Genomic DNA, 20392 nt, shown 5'->3' on the forward strand with positions numbered 1-20392 from the left:
ATTTCTAGCATTTGTAGAATTAGAGAAAGCTTTTGACAATGTTGATTGGAATACTCTCTTTCAGATTCTGAAGGTGGCAGGGGTAAAATACAGGGAACGAAGGGCTATTTACAATTTGTACAGAAACCAAATGGCAGTTATAAGAGTTGAGGGGCATGAAAGGGAAGCAGTGGTTGGGAAGGGAGTGAGACAGGGTTGTAGCCTCTCCCCGACATTATTCAATCTGTATATTGAGCAGCAGTGAAGGAAACAAAAGAAAAATTTGGAGTAGGTATTAAATCCATGGAGAAGAAATTAAAACCTTGAGGTTCGCCGATGACATTGTAATTCTGTCAGAGACAGCAAAGGACTTGCAAGAGCAGTTGAACGGAATGGATAGCGTCTTGAAAGGAGGGTATAAGATGAACATCAACAAAAGCAAAACGAGGATAATGGAATGTAGTCGAATTAAGTCGGGTGATGCTGAGGGAATTAGATTAGGAAATGAAACACTTAAAGTAGTAAAGGAGTTTTGCTATTTGGGGAGCAGAATAACTGATGATGGTCGAAGTAGAGAGGATATAAAATGTAGACTGGCAATGGCAAGGAAAGCGTTTCTGAAGAAGAGAAATTTGTTAACATCCAGTATAGATTTAAGTGTCAGGAAGTCATTTCTGAAAGTATTTGTATGGAGTGTAGCCATGTATGGAAGTGAAACATGGATGATAAATAGTTTGGAAAGGAAGAGAATAGAAGCTTTTGAAATGTGGTGCTACAGAAGAATGCTGAAGATTAGATGGGTAGATCACGTAACTAATGAGGAGGTATTTAATAGGATTGGGAAGAAGAGAAGTTTGTGGCACAACTTGACTCAAAGAAGGGATCGATTGGTAGGACATGTTCTGAGGCATCAAGGGATCACCAATTTAGTATTGGAGGGCAGCGAGGAGGGTAAAAATCGTAGAGGGAGACCAAGAGATGAATACACCAAGCAGATTCAGAAGGATGTAGGTTGCAGTAGGTACTGGGAGATGAAGAGGCTTGCACAGGATAGAGTAGCATGGAGAGCTGCATCAAACCAGTCTCAGGACTGAAGACTCCAACAACAATAGGTATCTATGGAATTGTTTTTTGTCTGCTGTAATTCTGAAAATGTTAGTACCTTATATTGATTAAATACTGAGTGCTTTGTGGATCTTGCCACGGAGCCTGTAGTACTTCATACCAAAGGGGCACCTGTGGTGTCATATCTGCATCACTATTGGCACAATACCATTTGCAGATTGCCTGTCTAGCAGCTTCAGATACAGCAAAAATTTGATTTACATAATTTCATATATTGTTTACCATATTTAAAAAGCTGTCAGAATCTGCTCCTTGAGAGGCAGCATCTCATGTTAAAGGTTTAACACAGTATTACAAGTATTATATTCAGAAACTGTGTCTCTCGAGGCAATGTAACTCGTGGCGTGCAGATCACTCGGACTGTACTCATCCACCATTTTGGAATGAGAGCGCTCTGTAACTTCCAACAAACTTCACACATAATTTCAAACCTTTTTGGATCTACTTCTCACTGACACCCACCACGAAACAGTCAAAGCAAAAAGTTTACAGCACATCACATTTTCACTGGTGGTACAGTAAAACTTCATCGTCAAGCATGAAATTTTAATTAATTACTCCTTTACTGACACTATTTGTAACACATTTAACTGCCAGTATCCACATATCCCGCTGAATGAATGTACCTGCAAAATTATTTCATTGTACGACACAGTTCAGGGGATACAAAGTCGTCGGCATTGAGATGTGTGAAAAGCTAGCCTTCCTTAAAATAGAATACCATTTACTCAGACTGTATTCATACTGTTTGATAATGAGAGTAGTTAGGGACTTCCAACAAAGTTCAACTAAACATTTTCTCACTTATGTGCTTAGCGGCAATTATTTAACGTCATAACTCTTTTGTAAAGTAATCGGATGTTTGAAGCTGTTTGATATGTGAGAGTTTTTCTGCGCAACTTCTATTGCTGGAAATTGCTCGTAAGTTTCAGAACAGACAAAACATCTATTCGGGCAACCGGTAATGGGCTTCTCCCCTCTCGAGATTTCCCATTTGTTTGTTTGAACGTGTTTCTATACTACAGGAAGTTTTCGGTTTGCAGATGCCGAAGAACTCGGTCGAGAAGTGCTCCAGTCTACAGATGATGCGGATATCGGACAATCTGCTGAGATCTGAGGAATTTTCAGAGGCAGTGTCACGGCTACGGAACCTCCGTGTGCTGCGTCTGGACCGCGACTGCACAGAGGGTACTTCTGCCTCGCAACCTCGTGTACTGCTGCGACCTTTGGCTGACGGATGCCCACAACTGGCTGAGATTGACTTCGGACGGTCGTTTGCGAATATTGACAAATTGAGGTATTTTCTGAATGCCGAGAGTAATACCCTCAAGTCGATACGCATAAAGTGGACGATGGGTGGGACGAGGTGAGTGTTATTACCTCTCCTCATTTGGCGGTCTCACATATGAAGATGTGAACTCTTGGTCGACGAGTGCTTCTCGAGTGTTCAGCTCGTAATACAAGCTGTGGCTTTCTTGTTGCAACGAGGGGATAGTGGTTATGGGTCATCCCGTATCCAATCAATAAACTGATTAAATTTGATGTTCTTAGATTTTGATGAAACTGGGCATACCTAGTGTCCCCACATCTTAATGAATGAAACCGATAAGACTTTTTCTCATAATTTAATTAAAAAATATTAAGCCTCGAATTTTAAAATTTTTGTTAAAAATTGCTACACCCTAGAGTAGTAAATTGCCATTTTGTCCAGAACTAGGTGAGATTCAGACCTGCAAAATTTATCACTGTAAAACTCTTTATATAGGCTTTTGTTTGGTATGCGACATGATGGAGTTTAAAAATTATTATTTTTTAATAAAAGTAAACTATAATTTTCTAAAAAAGACACAGTTTTAAAATTTTGAAAAAATCACAAAATTTCCTTGCACTCTATTCTTACAGCTCTGAAAGTTTCATTTTGAGATCATCATGGGATCACATGTTGCAGAATTTTCGAGTTCCATGTGTTGTGTGGAAAAAGACTTCCATAGAAATTCTACATTAACAAATCACCAAATTAATTTTAAAAAGTTTACTTACAAGATGAAATGTACGAACAGCTGTGTCAGTCACAATGTGTAACAAGTTGGAATTAACGGTGAAGCCTCTGTTGGTTTTGACCGTGTCATGTTCAGGCAATGTGTATATTCAGTGTGTTGGAGTCATTGGGTTCACTTTACATAGAAAATCCACCACACGAATTGACATAACGTATGGCTTCTCCAGGTATGCAGGATGAGAAGATGGACCACATGGATGAATAAACGTCACCTTTCTACTTGCTCTTGTTACACACTGTATTATGTATCGATTTACACCTGTCAGCGACTGTTTCTTCGGGTTTGGTGGTCAACTGTTGTAATGAACTTTGAGCATATGAGAATATCTTGACAAAGATTTTTGTCATAGGAGTGAATGTATGAGACATTTGAGTCCCTGGAATTGACGCTTTGCTGAAGCGATTGTTTAGAAATTTGGCTGTCTCTGTGTACTCGTCCTGAGTTACAAATGTAAAATTTACTCCAGAGATGTTTTCCACTGCCCAATTGAAAAGCTGCGGAGGTGGAAGAATTTGATTGTCGTATAGATGTTTCAAACTTTTTCGTGCTGCCACCAACTCCATCACAAGGCACTTTTCCACGAGATGTTGCTGAAAAATGCCATTCAGCCTCTATCCCAAAATCAGCTTGATGGAAAAATAGTTTTAAAAAGTTTCTCTTGATTTTGTACTGAGCTGCAGCACCATTAGAAAAGAGGTAATTTTTTTTAGGTTCAAAGTGATTTCTCAAGAATACAGTGAGCTTTTTCTGGAAGCAGTAGACAGCCACAGTGTTGTGTTCGAGATAGTTTGAAATAACAACATAACTGAGATGCTCTGTTTCTCCTTTGCAGTACACAACAAATTTGTGAACAGTGACTTGCTGACTTGTCCAGTGATGCTCCGGACGACATCCTGCATCATAAATGAGTAGTTCTCTGAAAAAATCACATACACAGCAAACTGTGAATCTTGTAGACTTTCTCTAATGTGTTTCATAAATGAACTTAGTTTTTTTGCAATAAAGTCATGACGAACCAACATAGACGGCTTATTGCAAAATAATGTGACGAACACTGTTGTCGATTTTTGTAATGTTTCCAATTTACACTCGTTCACAGAATCCACTGTCGGAAGGCGACATTGTGTATCAGCTTTTGTTCAAATGCTTTCTGAAGTATGGTCTCGATTTCTTTACTCCCAGAGCATGAATTACAGACTCCCAACTGACAAACTATTGATGGTAGATTGCACAGAATCTTTGCAAGAAAGTGTTAATATGTCTGCATTTCTCCACTTGTTTGTGAGTTCAAACGTGAATTTTCAGTCATAAGTTCCAAATTTTGGTGAATGTAACAATACTGTGAAAAGGAAAGCTGCTACTCACCAAATAGCGGAGATGCTGAGTGGCAGATAGGCACAACAAAATGACTGTTACAAATATAGCTTTCAGCCAGAAAGCCTCCATCAGACTTACACGGCAAACACACGTGTACACACTCGCGCCAACGCAACTCGCACACACGTGACTGCAGTCTCGGGCAACTGAGGCCCCATTGCGAGCAGCAGCACCGGTGCGTGATGGGTGTGGCAACTTGGTGGGGGTAAGGCGGAGGCTGGGGTGGGGAAGGGGAAGGGCAGCTGTGTGCAGTTGGGAGGTTAGACAGAGGGAGCGGTGAAAGGGGGGGGGGGATAGCAGAAAAGGAGAAAAGTAAAAAGACTGTGTGCAATGGAGGAATGAGGGCTGTGCGAAGCTGGAATGGGAACAAGGAGGGGCCGGATGGGAGAGGACAATGACTAACGAAAGTTGAGGCCGGGAGAGTTACGGGAATGTAGGATATATTGCAGGAAAAGTTCCCACCTGCGCACTTCAGAGAAGCTGATGGGAAGGATACAAACAGCACAGGCTCTGAAGCATCCATTTAAATGGAGGATGTCACGTTTGGTAGCCTGTTCTGCAACAGGGTGGTCCACTCGTTTCTCGGCGACAGTTTGTCGGTGGCCATTCGTGCAGACAGACAGCTTGTTCATTGTCGTGGCCACGTAGAATACGGCACAGTGGTTGCAGCTTAGCTTGTAGATCACGTGACTGGTTTCACAGGTAGCACTGCCTCAGTCATACGATCTACGAGCTAAGCTGCAGCCACTGTGCCGTATTCTGTGTGGCCGTGACAATCGACAAGCTGTCTGTCCCCGTGAATGGCCACTGAAAAACTGGCCGAGAACCGAGTGAAGCACCCTGTTGCTGAACACGCTGCCAAACGTGGTATCCTCCATTTCATTGACTGATTCAGAGCCTTTGTCATTTGGATTCTTCCCACCAACACCAGCTTTCCTGAATTACACAGGAGGGAACTTTTCCAGCAATATATCCAACATTTTCATAACCCTCCTGGCCGAAATCTCCGTCAGTCATTGTCCTCTTGCATCCGGCCCCTTGTCTGTTCCAATTCCAGAACTTCGCAGCCCTCGTTCCTCCATCACGTGCAGTGTGTTTACTTCTCTCCTTTTCCGTTATCCCCCCTGCCCGCCACCTCTCCACTCCCTCTGTCTAACCTCCTAACTGCACGTAGGTGCCCTACCCTCATTCCACCTCGTCCCTCCTCGCTTTCCCACAGCGTGTCACTGTCCACCACGCCTACTCCACTAAGCCACCGCCTCCCCGCCCCAGCCTCCTCCGTACCCCCCACTCAGTTGGTACTCCCATCGTGCACCACTGCTCCTGCTCGTAGTACGGCCTCAGTTGCTTGAGACTGCAGTCACGTGTGTATGTTTGACATATAATTCTGACGAAGGCCTTCTGACCGAAAACTATATTTGTGCCAGTCTTTTTGTTGTGCCTATCTACATCTCAGCGTCTCTGCTATATGGTGAATACCAACTTTACTTTTCACAATATTGTTATATTCCGTCCTGGATTTTCCATTGTTAAATTGTGGTAAATGGCCTCTACTCTGAAAAGTTGGAAAAAATAACAGGCATATTAGGAATATTTTCTTTAAACACTGTGTATGCCTTTTTTAAATCACAAAGAACAAGTCTCATGTTGTTGTTGTTGTTGTTGTTGTTGTGGTCTTCAGTCCTGAGACTGGTTTGATGCAGCTCTCCATGCTACTCTATCCTGTGCAAGCTTCTTCATCTCCCAGTACCTACTGCAACCTACATCCTTCTGAATCTGCTTAGTGTATTCATCTCTTGGTCTCCCTCTACGATTTTTACCCTCCAATGCTAAATTTGTGATCCCTTGATGCCTCAAAACATGTCCTACCAACCGATCCTTTCTTCTAGTCAAGTTGTGCCACAAACTTCTCTTCTCCCCAATCCTATTCAATACCTCCTCATTAGTTACGTGATCTACCCACATTATCCTCAGCATTCTTCTGTAGCACCACATTTCGAAAGCTTCTATTCTCTTCTTGTCCACACTATTTATCGTCCACGTTTCACTTCCATACATGGCTACACTCCATACAAATACTTTCAGAAACGACTTCCTGACACTTAAATCTATACTCGATGTTAACAAATTTCTCTTCTTCAGAAACGATTTCCTTGCCATTGCCAGTCTACATTTTATATCCTCTCTACTTCGACCATCGTCAGTTATTTTGCTCCCTAAATAGCGAAACTCCTTTACTACTTTAAGTGTCTCATTTCCTAATCTAATCCCCTCAGCATCACCCGATTTAATTTGACTACATTCCATTATCCTCATTTTGCTTTTGTTGATGTTCATCTTATATCCTCCTTTCAAGACACTGTCCGTTCCGTTCAACTGCTCTTCCAAGTCCTTTGCTGTCTCTGACAGAATTACAATGTCATCGGTGAACCTCAAAGTTTTTACTTCTTCTCCATGAATTTTAATACCTACTCCGAATTTTTCTTTTGTTTCCTTTACTGCTTGCTCAATATACAGATTGAATAACATCGGGGAGAGGCTACAACCCTGTCTCACTCCTTTCCCAACCACTGCTTCCCTTTCATGCCCCTCGACTCTTATAACTGCCATCTGGTTTCTGTACAAATTGTAAATAGCCTTTCGCTCCCTATATTTTACCCCTGCCACCTTCAGAATTTGAAAGAGAGTATTCCAGTTAACGTTGTCAAAAGCTTTCTCTAAGTCTACAAATGCTAGAAACGTAGGTTTGCCTTTTCTTAATCTTTCTTCTAAGATAAGTCGTAAGGTTAGTATTGCCTCACGTGTTCCAGCATTTCTACAGAATCCAAACTGATCTTCCCCGAGGTCCGCTTCTACCAGTTTTTCCATTCGTCTGTAAAGAATACGCGTTAGTATTTTGCAGCTGTGAGTTATTAAACTGATAGTTCGGTAATTTTCACATCTGTCAACACCTGCTTTCTTTGGGATTGGAATTATTATATTCTTCTTGAAGTCTGTGGGTATTTCGCCTGTCTCATACATCTTGCTCACCAGATGGTAGAGTTTTGTCATGACTGGCTCTCCCAAGGCCATCAGTAGTTCTAATGGAATGTTGTCTACTCCCGGGGCCTTGTTTCGACTCAGGTCTTTCAGTGCTCTGTCAAACTCTTCACGCAGTATCTTATCTCCCATTTCATCTTCATCTACATCCTCTTCCACTTCCACAATATTGTCCTCAAGTACATCGCCCTTGTATAAACCCTCTATATACTCCTTCCACCTTTCTGCCTTCCCTTCTTTGCTTAGAACTGCGTTGCCATCTGAGCTCTTGATATTCATACAAGTGGTTCTCTTCTCTCCAAAGGTCTCTTTAATTTTCCTGTAGGCAGTATCTATCTTACCCCTAGTGAGACAAGCCTCTACATCCTTACATTTGTCCTCTAGCCATCCCTGCTTAGTCATTTTGCACTCCCTGTCGATCTCATTTTTGAGACGTTTGTACTCCTTTTTGCCTGCTTCATTTACTGCATTTTTATATTTTCTCCTTTCATCAATTAAATTCAATATTTCTTCTGTTACCCAACGATTTCTATTAGCCCTCGTCTTTTAACTACTTGATCCTCTGCTGCCTTCACTACTTCATCCCTCAGAGCTACCCATTCTTCTTCTACTGTATTTCTTTCCCCCATTCCTGTCAATTGTTCCCTTATGCTCTCCCTGAAACTCTCTACAACCTCTGGTTCTTTCAGTTTATCCAGGTCCCATCTCCTTAAATTCCCACCTTTTTGCAGTCTCTTCAGTTTCAATCTACAGGTCATAACCAATAGATTGTGGTCAGAATCCACATCTGCCCCTGGAAATGTCTTACAATTTAAAACCTGGTTCCTAAATCTCTGTCTTACCATTATATAATCTATCTGATACCTTTTAGTATCTCCAGGATTCTTCCAGGTATACAACCTTCTTTTATGATTCTTGAACCAAGTGTTAGCTATGATTAAGTTATGCTCTGTGCAAAATTCTACAAGGCGGCTTCCGCTTTCATTTCTTCCCCCCAATCCATATTCACCTACTATGTTTCCTCTCTCCCTTTTCCTACTGACGAATTCCAGTCACCCATGACTATTAAATTTTCATCTCCCTTCACTACCTGAATAATTTCTTTTATCTCGTCATACATTTCATCAATTTCTTCATCATCTGCAGAGCTAGTTGGCATATAAACTTGTTCTACTGTAGTAGGCATGGGCTTCGTGTCTATCTTGGCCACAATAATGCGTTCACTATGCTGTTTGTAGTAGCTAACGCGCACTCCTATTTTTTTATTCATTATTAAACCTACTCCTGCAATACCCCTATTTTTTTTTGTATTTACAACCCTGTAATCACCTGACCAAAAGTCTTGTTCCTCCTGCCACCGAACTTCACTAATTCCCACTATATCTAGCTTCAACCTATCCATTTCCCTTTTTAAATTTTCTAACCTACCTGCCCGATTAAGGGATCTGACATTCCACGCTCCGATCCGTAGAATGCCAGTTTTCTTTCTCCTGATAACGACGTCCTCTTGAGTAGTCCCCGCGCGGAGATCCGAATGGGGGACTATTTTACCTCCGGAATATTTTACCCAAGAGGATGCCATCATCATTTAATCATACAGTAAATCTGCATGTCCTCGGGAAAAATTACGGCTGTAGTTTCCCCTTGCTTTCAGCCGTTCGCAGTACCAGCACAGCAAGGCCGTTTTGGTTAATGTTACAAGGCCAGATCAGTCAATCATCCAGACTGTTGCCCCTGCAACTACTGAAAAGGCTGCTGCCCCTCTTCAGGAACCACACGTTTGTCTGGCCTCTCAACAGATACCCCTCCGTTGTGGTTGCACCTACGGTACGGCCATCTGTATCGCTGAGGCACGCAAGCCTCCCCACCAACGGCAAGGTCCATGGTTCATGGTTATATCATAACTTTCGCAAAATGACTGAATGGTGTGGACAGTTTCTACTTACAGACTTTTCCTTCGTTTTTGATCTGGATTTCCAAAATGCCTTCAATAACTGCTTTGCTTGCCGAACCGTGTAGTTTGGGGCACCAAAATCCATGATTTAAGCAGGCATGTTAAAATCATGATTTTCTTTTTTCTGCTGCTTAAATTTGTGAAGTTGGTTTTCAGATATTTAAAACTGCATTTTCTGACACATCAGTGTCACTTTCAGAAGACTCTGTTGACAAAAAGATTTCTTATCATAGGGGAATTGAGTCTTTTTCTCTTTCCTGCAGAATATCTCTTAGATCCTACCTTTTCTGTATTTACAGGAGACACTCCTAACTCTCAAAGACAAATGTTAAAGGACTGCAAAACCTGTGCCTGAGAAGTAAAAATTTCATTTTGGTTGGAGTCTGATTCCATATTATTGTCAGAATATCTATAGGATCTACAGTATACCAAGTTTTTTCTATAGCTGTCACAAATTTTTGCAATTTTTGGCATTTCAGGAAAAAGTGTATACATCCATTCAGAAACAAATCTCATGTCTTTTGTTTGGCAGATATGGTTCACTGTTCTCAAAGGATTGAAGCAATGTAAAGTTACACATCTGTCAGTGTTCCTCATCTTGTTATCTTAATGTCTTAAACCAGCAACATCTGTAATTTGGAAAAAAAAAATTAAATAACTACAATGGAAGTTGAATTTTATGTTCCTCAATTTTATGTTTTATTCTTTATTTTGTGGCATAAATTCATATCCCCTGTAAAAAATCCATAAGATCAATGTCAAAAACTCCCTAAATTTACGTTTATTCCTAGCAAGGTGGACCTTGATTCTACATTCTTGAGACTGCTTGCACTGTGGGTGGTGGTGCATTTCACTTAGGCTGTTGCAGAGAGCCGAGACACGAGAGAGGAAATACTCACGTAATCCACGATCGGCATAGCCATCACAACTTGCAACATTTATCCTCACCGAGCAATTACGATACAACAGTTGGTAGATTGCTGGCTTTGGCATCAATGGAAAAACAGGACAGTGGACACGAAGTATTCTGGACAGAGTCAATACGTGACATAACCGAAATAGGGGCCCAGTCGTTCCTTAATTCTACTTCATCAAACGGGGTGATTTCAGACACTGCAGTGATCTCAGACAGTATGGTTTATTTGCTCTTTCCTGCAGTTAAGCATGAGGTTGTATTTGCTGCATTCTGTGACTTTTATTTTGTGTTGAATGTTTACCTAGGTAAATGTCTGAGCAGTCTCTCTGTTGAAAGTTCACGCAGCATCATCAAGTGGCAACTTTCTGTAGTTTCAACCAGTGAAAAAGTATTAAAACTGCAGTTGTCAAAGTGATCGTAGCCTACAGCATGAAGACAATTGCTATACAAGTATGTTGAGTTTTTTTATGTAAAGTTATAAAATGAAGATGGTTTTTACTAAAATGTGAATAGTGTGGGGTGATTTCGGACAGTGTCGAGAACATATAAAAGCAAGAAAGGTACTAAAGTGTGTATTTATGACACAGAACTTTTAGATAGAGCCGCTCTTGACGTTAGTTGACACAAATTATCGTATTTAGGAAAGTGAGCGATTTCTATGGTATAACTAGATTGATGCTTCTGTGTTCCCATTGTGTTTATGTGTGCCATTCTGCTGACCCTCTCTCTGCTGCGGATAACCTATTTTCGTATATTGCTATATAAAAATTTTTGGGTGTTTATCGTACAACATACCGACATACGTGTCTCTTTGCGCTATCATTTGCACAAAAAAAACCATTGTTTTAGTATCTTGAACCATTTATGAAGTATGACAGTTTTTATGATCGTATGATTCCTGATAGGCACCATGCATTACTCTCTGTCTGATATAAAAACCAAAATCTCGAGAGCAAAGTGAGGTATCGTTCTGCTCCCAATTTTAAATAAAATTTAGATGTCTTGTCTAGAATTTATTTCCTGCATTGTATTAGCTAAAATCAACTATATGCAAAATCGATGCAATGTGATTTTATCTTAGCAAATTCTTAAAAAATTTTGTTCAATGCTTTACTCAGTTTCATACTGCACAGTAACAATGAGGAATAAAAGAAACAAATTTAGTCCTTTATTGGGCAAAGATGTCAAATTGTAAGATGTGCAAAACTCGAATTTTTTCTCCAGGTAGTTCCTGCAAAATCAAACAACAAACATTTCACAGTGGCCGGGACACCTTCTCTCAGCACAGGTGAGCTGTGTAACAGAAGCAGCACTCAGCACAGAATGAAGAGAGCGTGTCCATAGCAGCATTATCTGAATCCTTACCACTTTTTGCTAATGATGGACTTCCGTAAGATGTGTTGAAAATTGCTAAAATCAAATAGGAAGAAAATAGAATTAAAAAAAAAGAAAGTCAATTTATGTCTGAAGTCACCTCATATACTTTTAAATTCCAGACAGAGATTTAAAAGAAATGTGTATCTGAAAGTAAATGTAGGTACACATGAACAACTCTGACATTCTGCAGTAACACTATGAGCTACTGTTCACATAGGATGCCACAAAGTTTTGCACAATTTGCAGTATGGTGTCATGTCTCACCTGATGTGATCCATGCATGTGTTAATGTAGTAGATTACTCCTTGTATGATCTGATCCCAAGATGATTCAAAATGAAGCTTCCTGAGGTGCACGGAAATTTTGTTATTTTTCAAAATTTTAAAAATGTGGCTTTTTTAGAAAATTAAAATCTATTTTTTTTTAATTTAAATTTTCAACACCATCCTGTTGCATGCCAAATTGAAAGCCTGTCTACAGAGCTTTAAAATGACACATTTTCCAGGTCTGTGCCTCATCTGGTTCCTGAGAAAATGACAATTTACTATTCCAGGGTGTAGCAATTTTTAATGAAAATTTGAAAATTCTAGGCTTAATATATTTTTATTAAATCACAAAAAATTATGATTTTCATTCATAATTATGTAGGGAAACTGGGTATATCAGGTATCATCAAAATCTAAGAGGTCAAGTTAAATTTTTGTTCAAAATTGTGTTGATTTGACATGGACTGACCCGCACATTATATTTTCATATATGCATAATGAGTGACCAACTAGATACAAAATGTTAAGAAGACATTTAATTACTGCCACAATATTTTTAAGAAAACTCTGGGTCATTAAACTTTTGCACCTCTTCAAACATCATCTGTCATGTTTGGCACCATACAGTGAAACGCTGCTTTTACATTTTTTTCAAGGGACTTTAAGAAAATGGTGTAAAGTTCAGGAAAATGTACAATGTGGGAAAAAATGTTTGAGGCGGTAAAAATTATGTATAGGATCGCCCCTTCCATTTTCACACTATACAGTGTGTTGCAGAAGTGATGGTCAATAATTCACACATGGGAAGGCCAAAAGCAAGCTGGAATATTTTTAATTCCCCTCTTGTTTTACCATCTGCCTCCTTAAATTTGTTTTGTTACTTTTAACTCGTTACCTTTAGCATTCGTGAATATTATCTGCATTTTCATAAAAGAGAAAGGTTGGGCCTCAGTTTTACAGAATATAACACCAGATCTAATTTTGTGCTTAGATTTATGTATGTAATAGATTTTCTAATTTATTTTGGCTATGCCTAGTTAGTGTCTTTCGTTGTAGGGCAAAATCAGTAATTACTTTGTAACTTAAATTATACTGCTGACATGTAAACAAATATAAATTCTGCACTAATTATAAATCTTTGGAAAATTAAAATATCTATTTGGCTCTCTTCGAAAACATGTTAGCAAAGCCAGCTCTTAATTAATTCCAAAGTAATTAACAGTTTTGTCAAAAGTATTGTGTGTGGAACTATATTTGTTAATTTCATAATTTAAACAAATAATTCGGCTTAACCCTCAGTAGAAGAAACTGTTATAAAGATGCAATTTTTCAATGTATTCTGTTAATTGAATGAAGTAAGTTTTAATTGTAATTTCTGTAAATTAAACTTTGAACAATGTGTAGTTCAGCACCTATTGTTGTGATGATATATAAGGGTCTGATTTTTGGTCATGAGACAGTCAGTCCATGGCTGAGTTTCAGACGAGTGATCTGTGCTGGTTAGGACAACAACAATGCTTCAACTTAACTGTGTAATAAGTGTTAAACAGTTAGGCCACATGTAAAAACAATGGAAGTGTCTGCTCCATACGTACCTGTTTATTCTTCAAGAGCTGTGAATTATGTGGTTAGGTTTTTACTGCTAGTAGATGTTCCAACAGGAATCTATTGTAGCAGTATGTGGATGGTTCACCTGCTAACTATTAATGAGGCATTGAAAAAGTGAAAGTAAAAGACAGTGAAACGCAACTGTACATCTGTTGGCCACATTATCTGCCGTAGTCAGTGTCCAAATTACAAACCCCATTTTTCAGCCAATGTAGCAACGCAGTTTGTCGACACCGACAATGACAACCGACAAAATAAATAAAGCCGGTGGAACCACTACAAGTAACTAAAAAGTTCCATTAAACATGGGTTCACAAATCAACCGTCGGTGAGACACGACACATTTTCTGTTGTGGTTCGTCAGTGTCTAGGAACACGTGCCATCACTAAATGTTAAAATAGGTGTTCGAAATGTTGCCCGTGTGTCTGAATACAACATTGAACTTGTCTCTGAAATGAGTTGCAAATCCTCTCAGGCAGACCGGGGGAATTCCTTAAATGCTGGAAGGCTGCTTCAATCTGCAAGTGTAATTCCTCAAGGGAGTTGACCCCCCCCACACAGAAATCTGTAGGATTTAAATCTGGAGACCTCGGAGGCCACGGCACCAGTGTCGACAGTAATCTGAGTTAGAAGCTGGCGCACTCATAAATACAAATGTGTTGGAGTAGTGTCGTGCACGAATCACACGTTCAAGTATTGGTTCAGTGCAAAATCGTCATGTACATCTGGAAGTAAAGTGGGCAAAAATCGCACGTGCTACTATCCGGTTAGTCTCTGTGGTAGGAACTGTGGTCCAATTATGCAGCCTGCGAGCATTCCTGCCCAGACATTCGACGAATAACGCTGCTGATATCGTGATACGTGTGTCGCATTAGGAATTACATCGGTCCGAATGTGACTGTTATGGTAGTTAAAAAATACCATCACAGGTAAATCCAGCCTCATCTGTGAGCAGAATACTGTTTACCAACAGTAGATTCAGGATACACTAGTTTTGCATCCATTTTGGCAGAAATTCTCTCTAGGAGGAAAGTCTGTATTATTGAGTGCTCGCATTCGTCGGAGCTGATACAGGTAGAGTACTTGCCGATGTAAAATCTGCCACACACTGCTGTGGCTCGGGACTCGCTTTTTCATAGCAATCCTCTGTGTTGAAGTACTCTGATGTCTGTGAACAATGTGTAACACCCTTTCCTCAACATCAGGTGTTAGGGATCTGGTCGACCTTTTTGTACACGGTGTGAGAAACTCCCAGTTTCTCTAACACGCTGACGTAACCGACTAAATGTAAGCGGGGAAAGGGAAGTACCTGCACACGCGTAAACAAACAGATAGTCGATCCCAAACCTCGAATACCGATGTAAATGTCGCAATATTTGGCGTATTTATAGTTGATTCCCAACTCGAATTAATACGATACCTCGGCAACAGTTGATATGTGGACCTGTGTTTATTGGAGCTTTTTAGCTACTTTTGGCAAGTACTTTACGTGTGTGAATTATTGACCATCACTTGTGAAACACCCTGTACGTATGATATATGTACACAGTAGGCATCAAAATATGTCAGAGACTTGTTTATTTATCTAATAAAAGTTTATCTGATGAAAATTGCTGATGTAACTGTAACTGTCTGGGAAGTTGAATTAAAAATTTGTAACACTGCACCAGTTATGTATATTTTCACGCTTAGCACAACACGTTTCAAGAATTTGTTGTTATTGTCCAGAGTATGTTTGGATATGTATTCTTCTGTGTCTCTTGGACTGTAGTCATCTTTTTGATGTTATTAGGTACTGTGACTCATCAGTTATGTGGAAAACACACACACACAAACTATCACTTTCATTGTTTGTGAAACATCCAAAAAAATATTTATATAAATATTGCAGTTGACAGCAAGAATAAATTCTTGAAACACATCTTGCTAAGCAGCTGTGTTTAAACCAAAAACATTTGAAGCTGTGAGTGAGGAAAGCTGTCAACTAGCACTACAAGTGGCCAAACGACGAAACGTGCTAAATATGACTCGACAGAGGGGTCACGACGATAACAACATTAACAAAGCTGCTCGTGCACAGTAGAAAGATTGGAAATGGTTGTAATTGCTCACAATATCTTTACTTGAGCATAGCTCATTACTGCCATTGGGCAACACGCTGAGCAGAGCTCGGTAGGGCTGGAGATACGGCACGAATTGTTACCAGTTTACTGCTACAGATGTGTTGTGTAGAGTGCCCAGCATCAAGAAACTTAAACCACGTAAAGTTTATAAACACTCATTGACACCCAGTGTCATTTTATGGCAATTATTTCAGTTTTTTTGTACACGAACATTTTTCAAAAAGTGTAAATGGCAGGAAAATCATAAATATGTTAATGCCAAATATAATGTGAATTAACAGCGTGAACATAGGAAATTTGACAGAAGTGATTAAAAATGTTGGGAAAATACTGTAGTTACCACTGCTCTTAACTGATCGTGCTATTGGTTGAGCCATTGTGTTTAATGGTTGACCCAGTTCAGTTCTGTGTGATACAGCAGTACCCAGCAGATCTGTTTTGCCTCCAGATTTTGGATTCCTCAGTTATTGTTGAACATTAGTCTGTGGATGATGTTTCATAGTGAAGTTAACAGGCAGAATGTGTCCAATTTGACCCCACTCAAGTCATTTCAAAATGGGAACTTATAATTTAACAAATGCTGCTATTCACTGATCGATCGATTGATCGATTACGTAGAGCGTGTCTATAGAGCAGGACATTTCTCACACAAACATCTCACAGGGTACTATCCTGGGCCTTTCTTCTGTTTACATCAGTAATATTCTACCATCAGGTCTCTCCCCTTCCATTTTTTGCTCCTCTTTGTCACCCAAAGAGACAGTAGTAACACTACGAGAAACTGTGCAACTCGTGTGTGAAGAACCTGTACATGCTGCTATGCGAGCTTGTTGTGGGACAGATACTTTAGTAACTTAAAGGTACTACGTAACTTTGTTGCAAGACAGTTGCCAAAAATGGCTTTCTCCTGTAGCTCGCAAATGAAGGAGCAACCGTGTGAATGTTGTGCCCACCATTTGTGTGTCAAATTTCAGTAAACTGAAGTTCAGCTTTTATGCAGTTCACAATTAACCGTTATGAGGAATGTGTTTTGGCCTGTACATCATTGTTCCTTTGTTACGCATTACATAAAAGACAAAATATTACGTAAAATTGTTCCATGTGAAATAATGGAAACTCCAGGTTGGAATATCAGGACTGTAAGGAAAGGATAGATTTCTACTTGCCGTAAAGATGACATGTTAAATTGCAGAAAGGCGCAATTAAAAGACACTTACACGTGAGCTTTTAGCCACAGCTTTTGTCAGAAAAAGAAAGAACACACACCATTCATTCGCACAAGCGAGCACACCTCACGCACACGTGACTGCCAGCTCCAGCAGCTCAGACCCGAATACAGCTGTCTCAAAGAAGTAAAACTGTCACAGAGAAGCAGCATTCTGGAGGGGGCGGGGAAGGAGAAGGGAGAGCAATGTACGTGTGGGGGAACAGAGGGATGCTGTCCGACGGAGTGTGCAGGGAGTAGAATGTCGACAGGTGGTTGTGGGGTGGGGAGGTGCAGGAGAAGAAGAGTGGGGAAAGATGGGCAGATGTGTCGGCAGACGGCAGTACACAAAGAGGGTGGGAGGTGAGAATAGTGAGGAGATGATGCACAGAGAGCGGAAACTGTCGGGTGGAGGTTACGTGTTACCGTATGTCGAGGCAGAGATAATTTCGGGAACGGAGAATTGGCACCCGCAATGCACTCCCCTATGCCGACCTGTTTACAGACCCTCTAGAGGAAAGACCTTCCTAGCCTTCCGTAATGCCAAACCCCTCGTACGGTTCAGGTTCGTGATCTGGACTAGGGACCGAGACACCCTGTCGTCATTCCTTCACGACCTGAACACATTCTCTCCCGTCCACTTCACACGGTCATCTTCAGCTCCGACTGCCGTCCTCCTGGACATTGACCTCCTCCTCTCTGATGGCTCCTCTGCACCTCCGTTCACATTAAACCCACCGACCACCGACAGTACTAGCATTTCGACAGCTGCCGTCCTTTCGAACAGAAAAAACCGTCCCGTACAGCCCGTCCACCTGGGGATGGTGTATTTGCAGTGACGAGAACTCCCTCGCCCAGTATGCCGAGGGGCTCACCGGCCTTCGTACGCGGGCACTATCCCCGAGATCTCCCGTGCCATTTCCCTCACACCTCCAATCCTCCCACCGCCCCCCGAGAATCGGGCACACAGGAGTGGCCCCTTCGTCACCCAGTACCGACCCAGCCTGGAACAACTCGACCAAATCCTTTGCCAGGGCTACAATTACCTATTCACCCAATTTCCACATCATCCTAATCTGTCCCTATGCCACTTCCAAAGCCAACCCTTTGCCTCAAGGATTATATCCCCCTGAAAGACTCGAGTGCGAGACCTGCCCCGTCCACCCGACCGGCGCTCCCTATTCCAGTCCTGCCACAGGTTTATCCTACCGAGTCAGGGACTGGGTCACCTGTGAGAGCAGCTATGTCATTTACCAGCTCTGCTGCAATCATTGCACAGTTTTTTTTTAATTGGTATGACTACCCACCAGCTGTTTGTCAAGATGAGCAGCCACTGCCAAACTGACAGAGCTAAGTTGACAGTCCTGTCGCACAACGTGCAGCTGAATATAACAATTTGATTTCGATGGCTGTTTCAGTTCTCTAGTCGTCTGGATCCTTCCCTCCACCACCAGCTTTCCTGAACTGCACATGTGTGAATTACCCTTACAACACATTCTCTGCTCCTGAAATTATCCCGGACTCAACCTGTGGTAACATACTGTTCCCACCGCCTCTTCCCAGCAGTTTCCGCCTCCTCTGTCCTACGACCTCCCCCCCGTTCTCATCTCCCGTCCTCTTTGTGTGCCACCGTCTGCCGACACACCCACCCGTCTTGCCCCGCTTCTGTCCTTTTTCACTCCATTTTCCCCTCCTCGCCGCCCCACAACTTCCCGACGCTGCGCCTGTCGGCAGTCTAGTCCGTGCGTATTCCCCGAGACAGTGCTTCCCTCTCCCCCACCCGTTCTCTGCTATCCCTTCTCCGTCCCTGCCCCTTCCAGATATCTGCATTATTCCCGTGTGACACTCGCATTCAAATCCGAGCTGTCGGAGTTGGCGGTGACGTGTACCTGACGTGTGCTTGCTCGTGCAAATGAATGGTGTGTATTTTCTCTGCCTTTTTCTGATTAAGGCTGTGGACGAAGGTTAATGTGTAAGAGCTTTTTAATTGTGCCTGTCTGCAACTTAATGTAGCAATCTGTCCTTTCCGTACATTGCTGATGTTGCCTATGAAAAAAGCACACAAAATGTGAATACTGGGTTATTCAAAAAGATGGACCAATTTGATTTGTATTTCATGAATCATAAATTGTACACGAACTGCGTACGTACTAATGAAAGGAGGAAGTTTCGAAGTTGTTTTTTAAATGCAGGTTATAAATGTTCAGTGTTTCCTCCCTTTGCTGCACTGCAAGCATCTGAGTGGAAGCCAGACTCGTCCCACACGCGAAGCAGCACATTTTGTGTTTCGGAGTTCACAACGCAGCGACACAGTTCTGCCGACCGATCGCTGTCGTCGGTAGAAGTGGGGAATAAACGGCCAGCTTAACGTAGCCCCACGAGAAAGTTATAGGGCACGAGACGGAGATACCTCGGTGGCCACAAGTGTAGAACCGAGTCTAGATTTCCCGTTAACCTAGCCGTTGCCGAAGAAGGGATTGATTTACACGACTGTGCCAGTGGGCCAGAGCTCCTTCCTGTTCGAGGAAGAAGCCATTGTTTTAATATGCCCAGCTTCATTATTTCATTCAGTGCTTTCTGCAAAAAAGAATGGTCCTTAAACTTTTTTCCACGATAGTATTATGAAAAAGATGGTTACTACTTACCATAAAGTGGAGATGCAGAGTTGCAGATAGGCACAACAAGAAGCTTATCAGAAAGTAAGATTTTGGCCAACAAGGCGTGTGTGTGTGTGTGAGTGACAGTAACCATCTTAATGGTGGCAGACTATTGGCACGAGTACCCTAGTGTCCGTTTACACAGCTGCCACCGCCGTAGCGACAGAAGATAACCCTGGACCTTCCTCTTACCTTTAGTGTGGAGACTGTTCGTGTCCCACTTATATGTTGTCAAATGCAAATGAACTGTATCGGGTCTATCTTTTCGAATAACCCTGCATAATGAAAACAAATTCAGTAAAGCACTTTTCGTAAACAATGTTCGGTGACAATGTGTATTTGCAGAACTGGTTAATAATGCTGGTCGACACACGATACAGCAATATCTCTGTAAAATAAATGCGCACTTAGACAAAAAATGAGAAAAATATAGTCGCGCACACATTTGTTCGTGCCATCGCGCCAGCACAAATGCACGTCATTCGTATCCTCACAATTGTAAATTGAACACACAGAATTTAATTAAATTTTTAGATAAATACTTGTGTATTTTGACAGTGGACACCGTCGGCATGTTACCGTAGTTGCTGTATTTTAGGAAATGCTAGCACCTCCGGTATAGTCTCAGAAATCCTCCAGTACTAGTGTAGGCATTTTCCGTGCACAGATTATCCTCTCGGTATCGACCAGTAACGAGTGGCCGGCA

At 41.4% G+C, this 20392-nt stretch overlaps 1 protein-coding gene across 1 annotated transcript in view; it reads left to right on the plus strand.

The window, feature by feature from the left end:
- LOC126215292 (uncharacterized) overlaps nucleotides 1-20392 on the plus strand; it is an 85976-nt gene that overhangs the window by 25596 nt on the left and 39988 nt on the right. Inside the window, exon 3 of the mRNA XM_049941978.1 lies at nucleotides 2148-2470. Coding sequence (XP_049797935.1) covers nucleotides 2148-2470 — 323 coding nt within the window. The remainder of the gene's footprint in view (nucleotides 1-2147; nucleotides 2471-20392) is intronic.

Source organism: Schistocerca nitens, chromosome 12 (assembly GCF_023898315.1).
Source record: "Schistocerca nitens isolate TAMUIC-IGC-003100 chromosome 12, iqSchNite1.1, whole genome shotgun sequence".
In the NCBI taxonomy this organism is placed as follows: Eukaryota; Metazoa; Arthropoda; class Insecta; order Orthoptera; family Acrididae; genus Schistocerca; species Schistocerca nitens.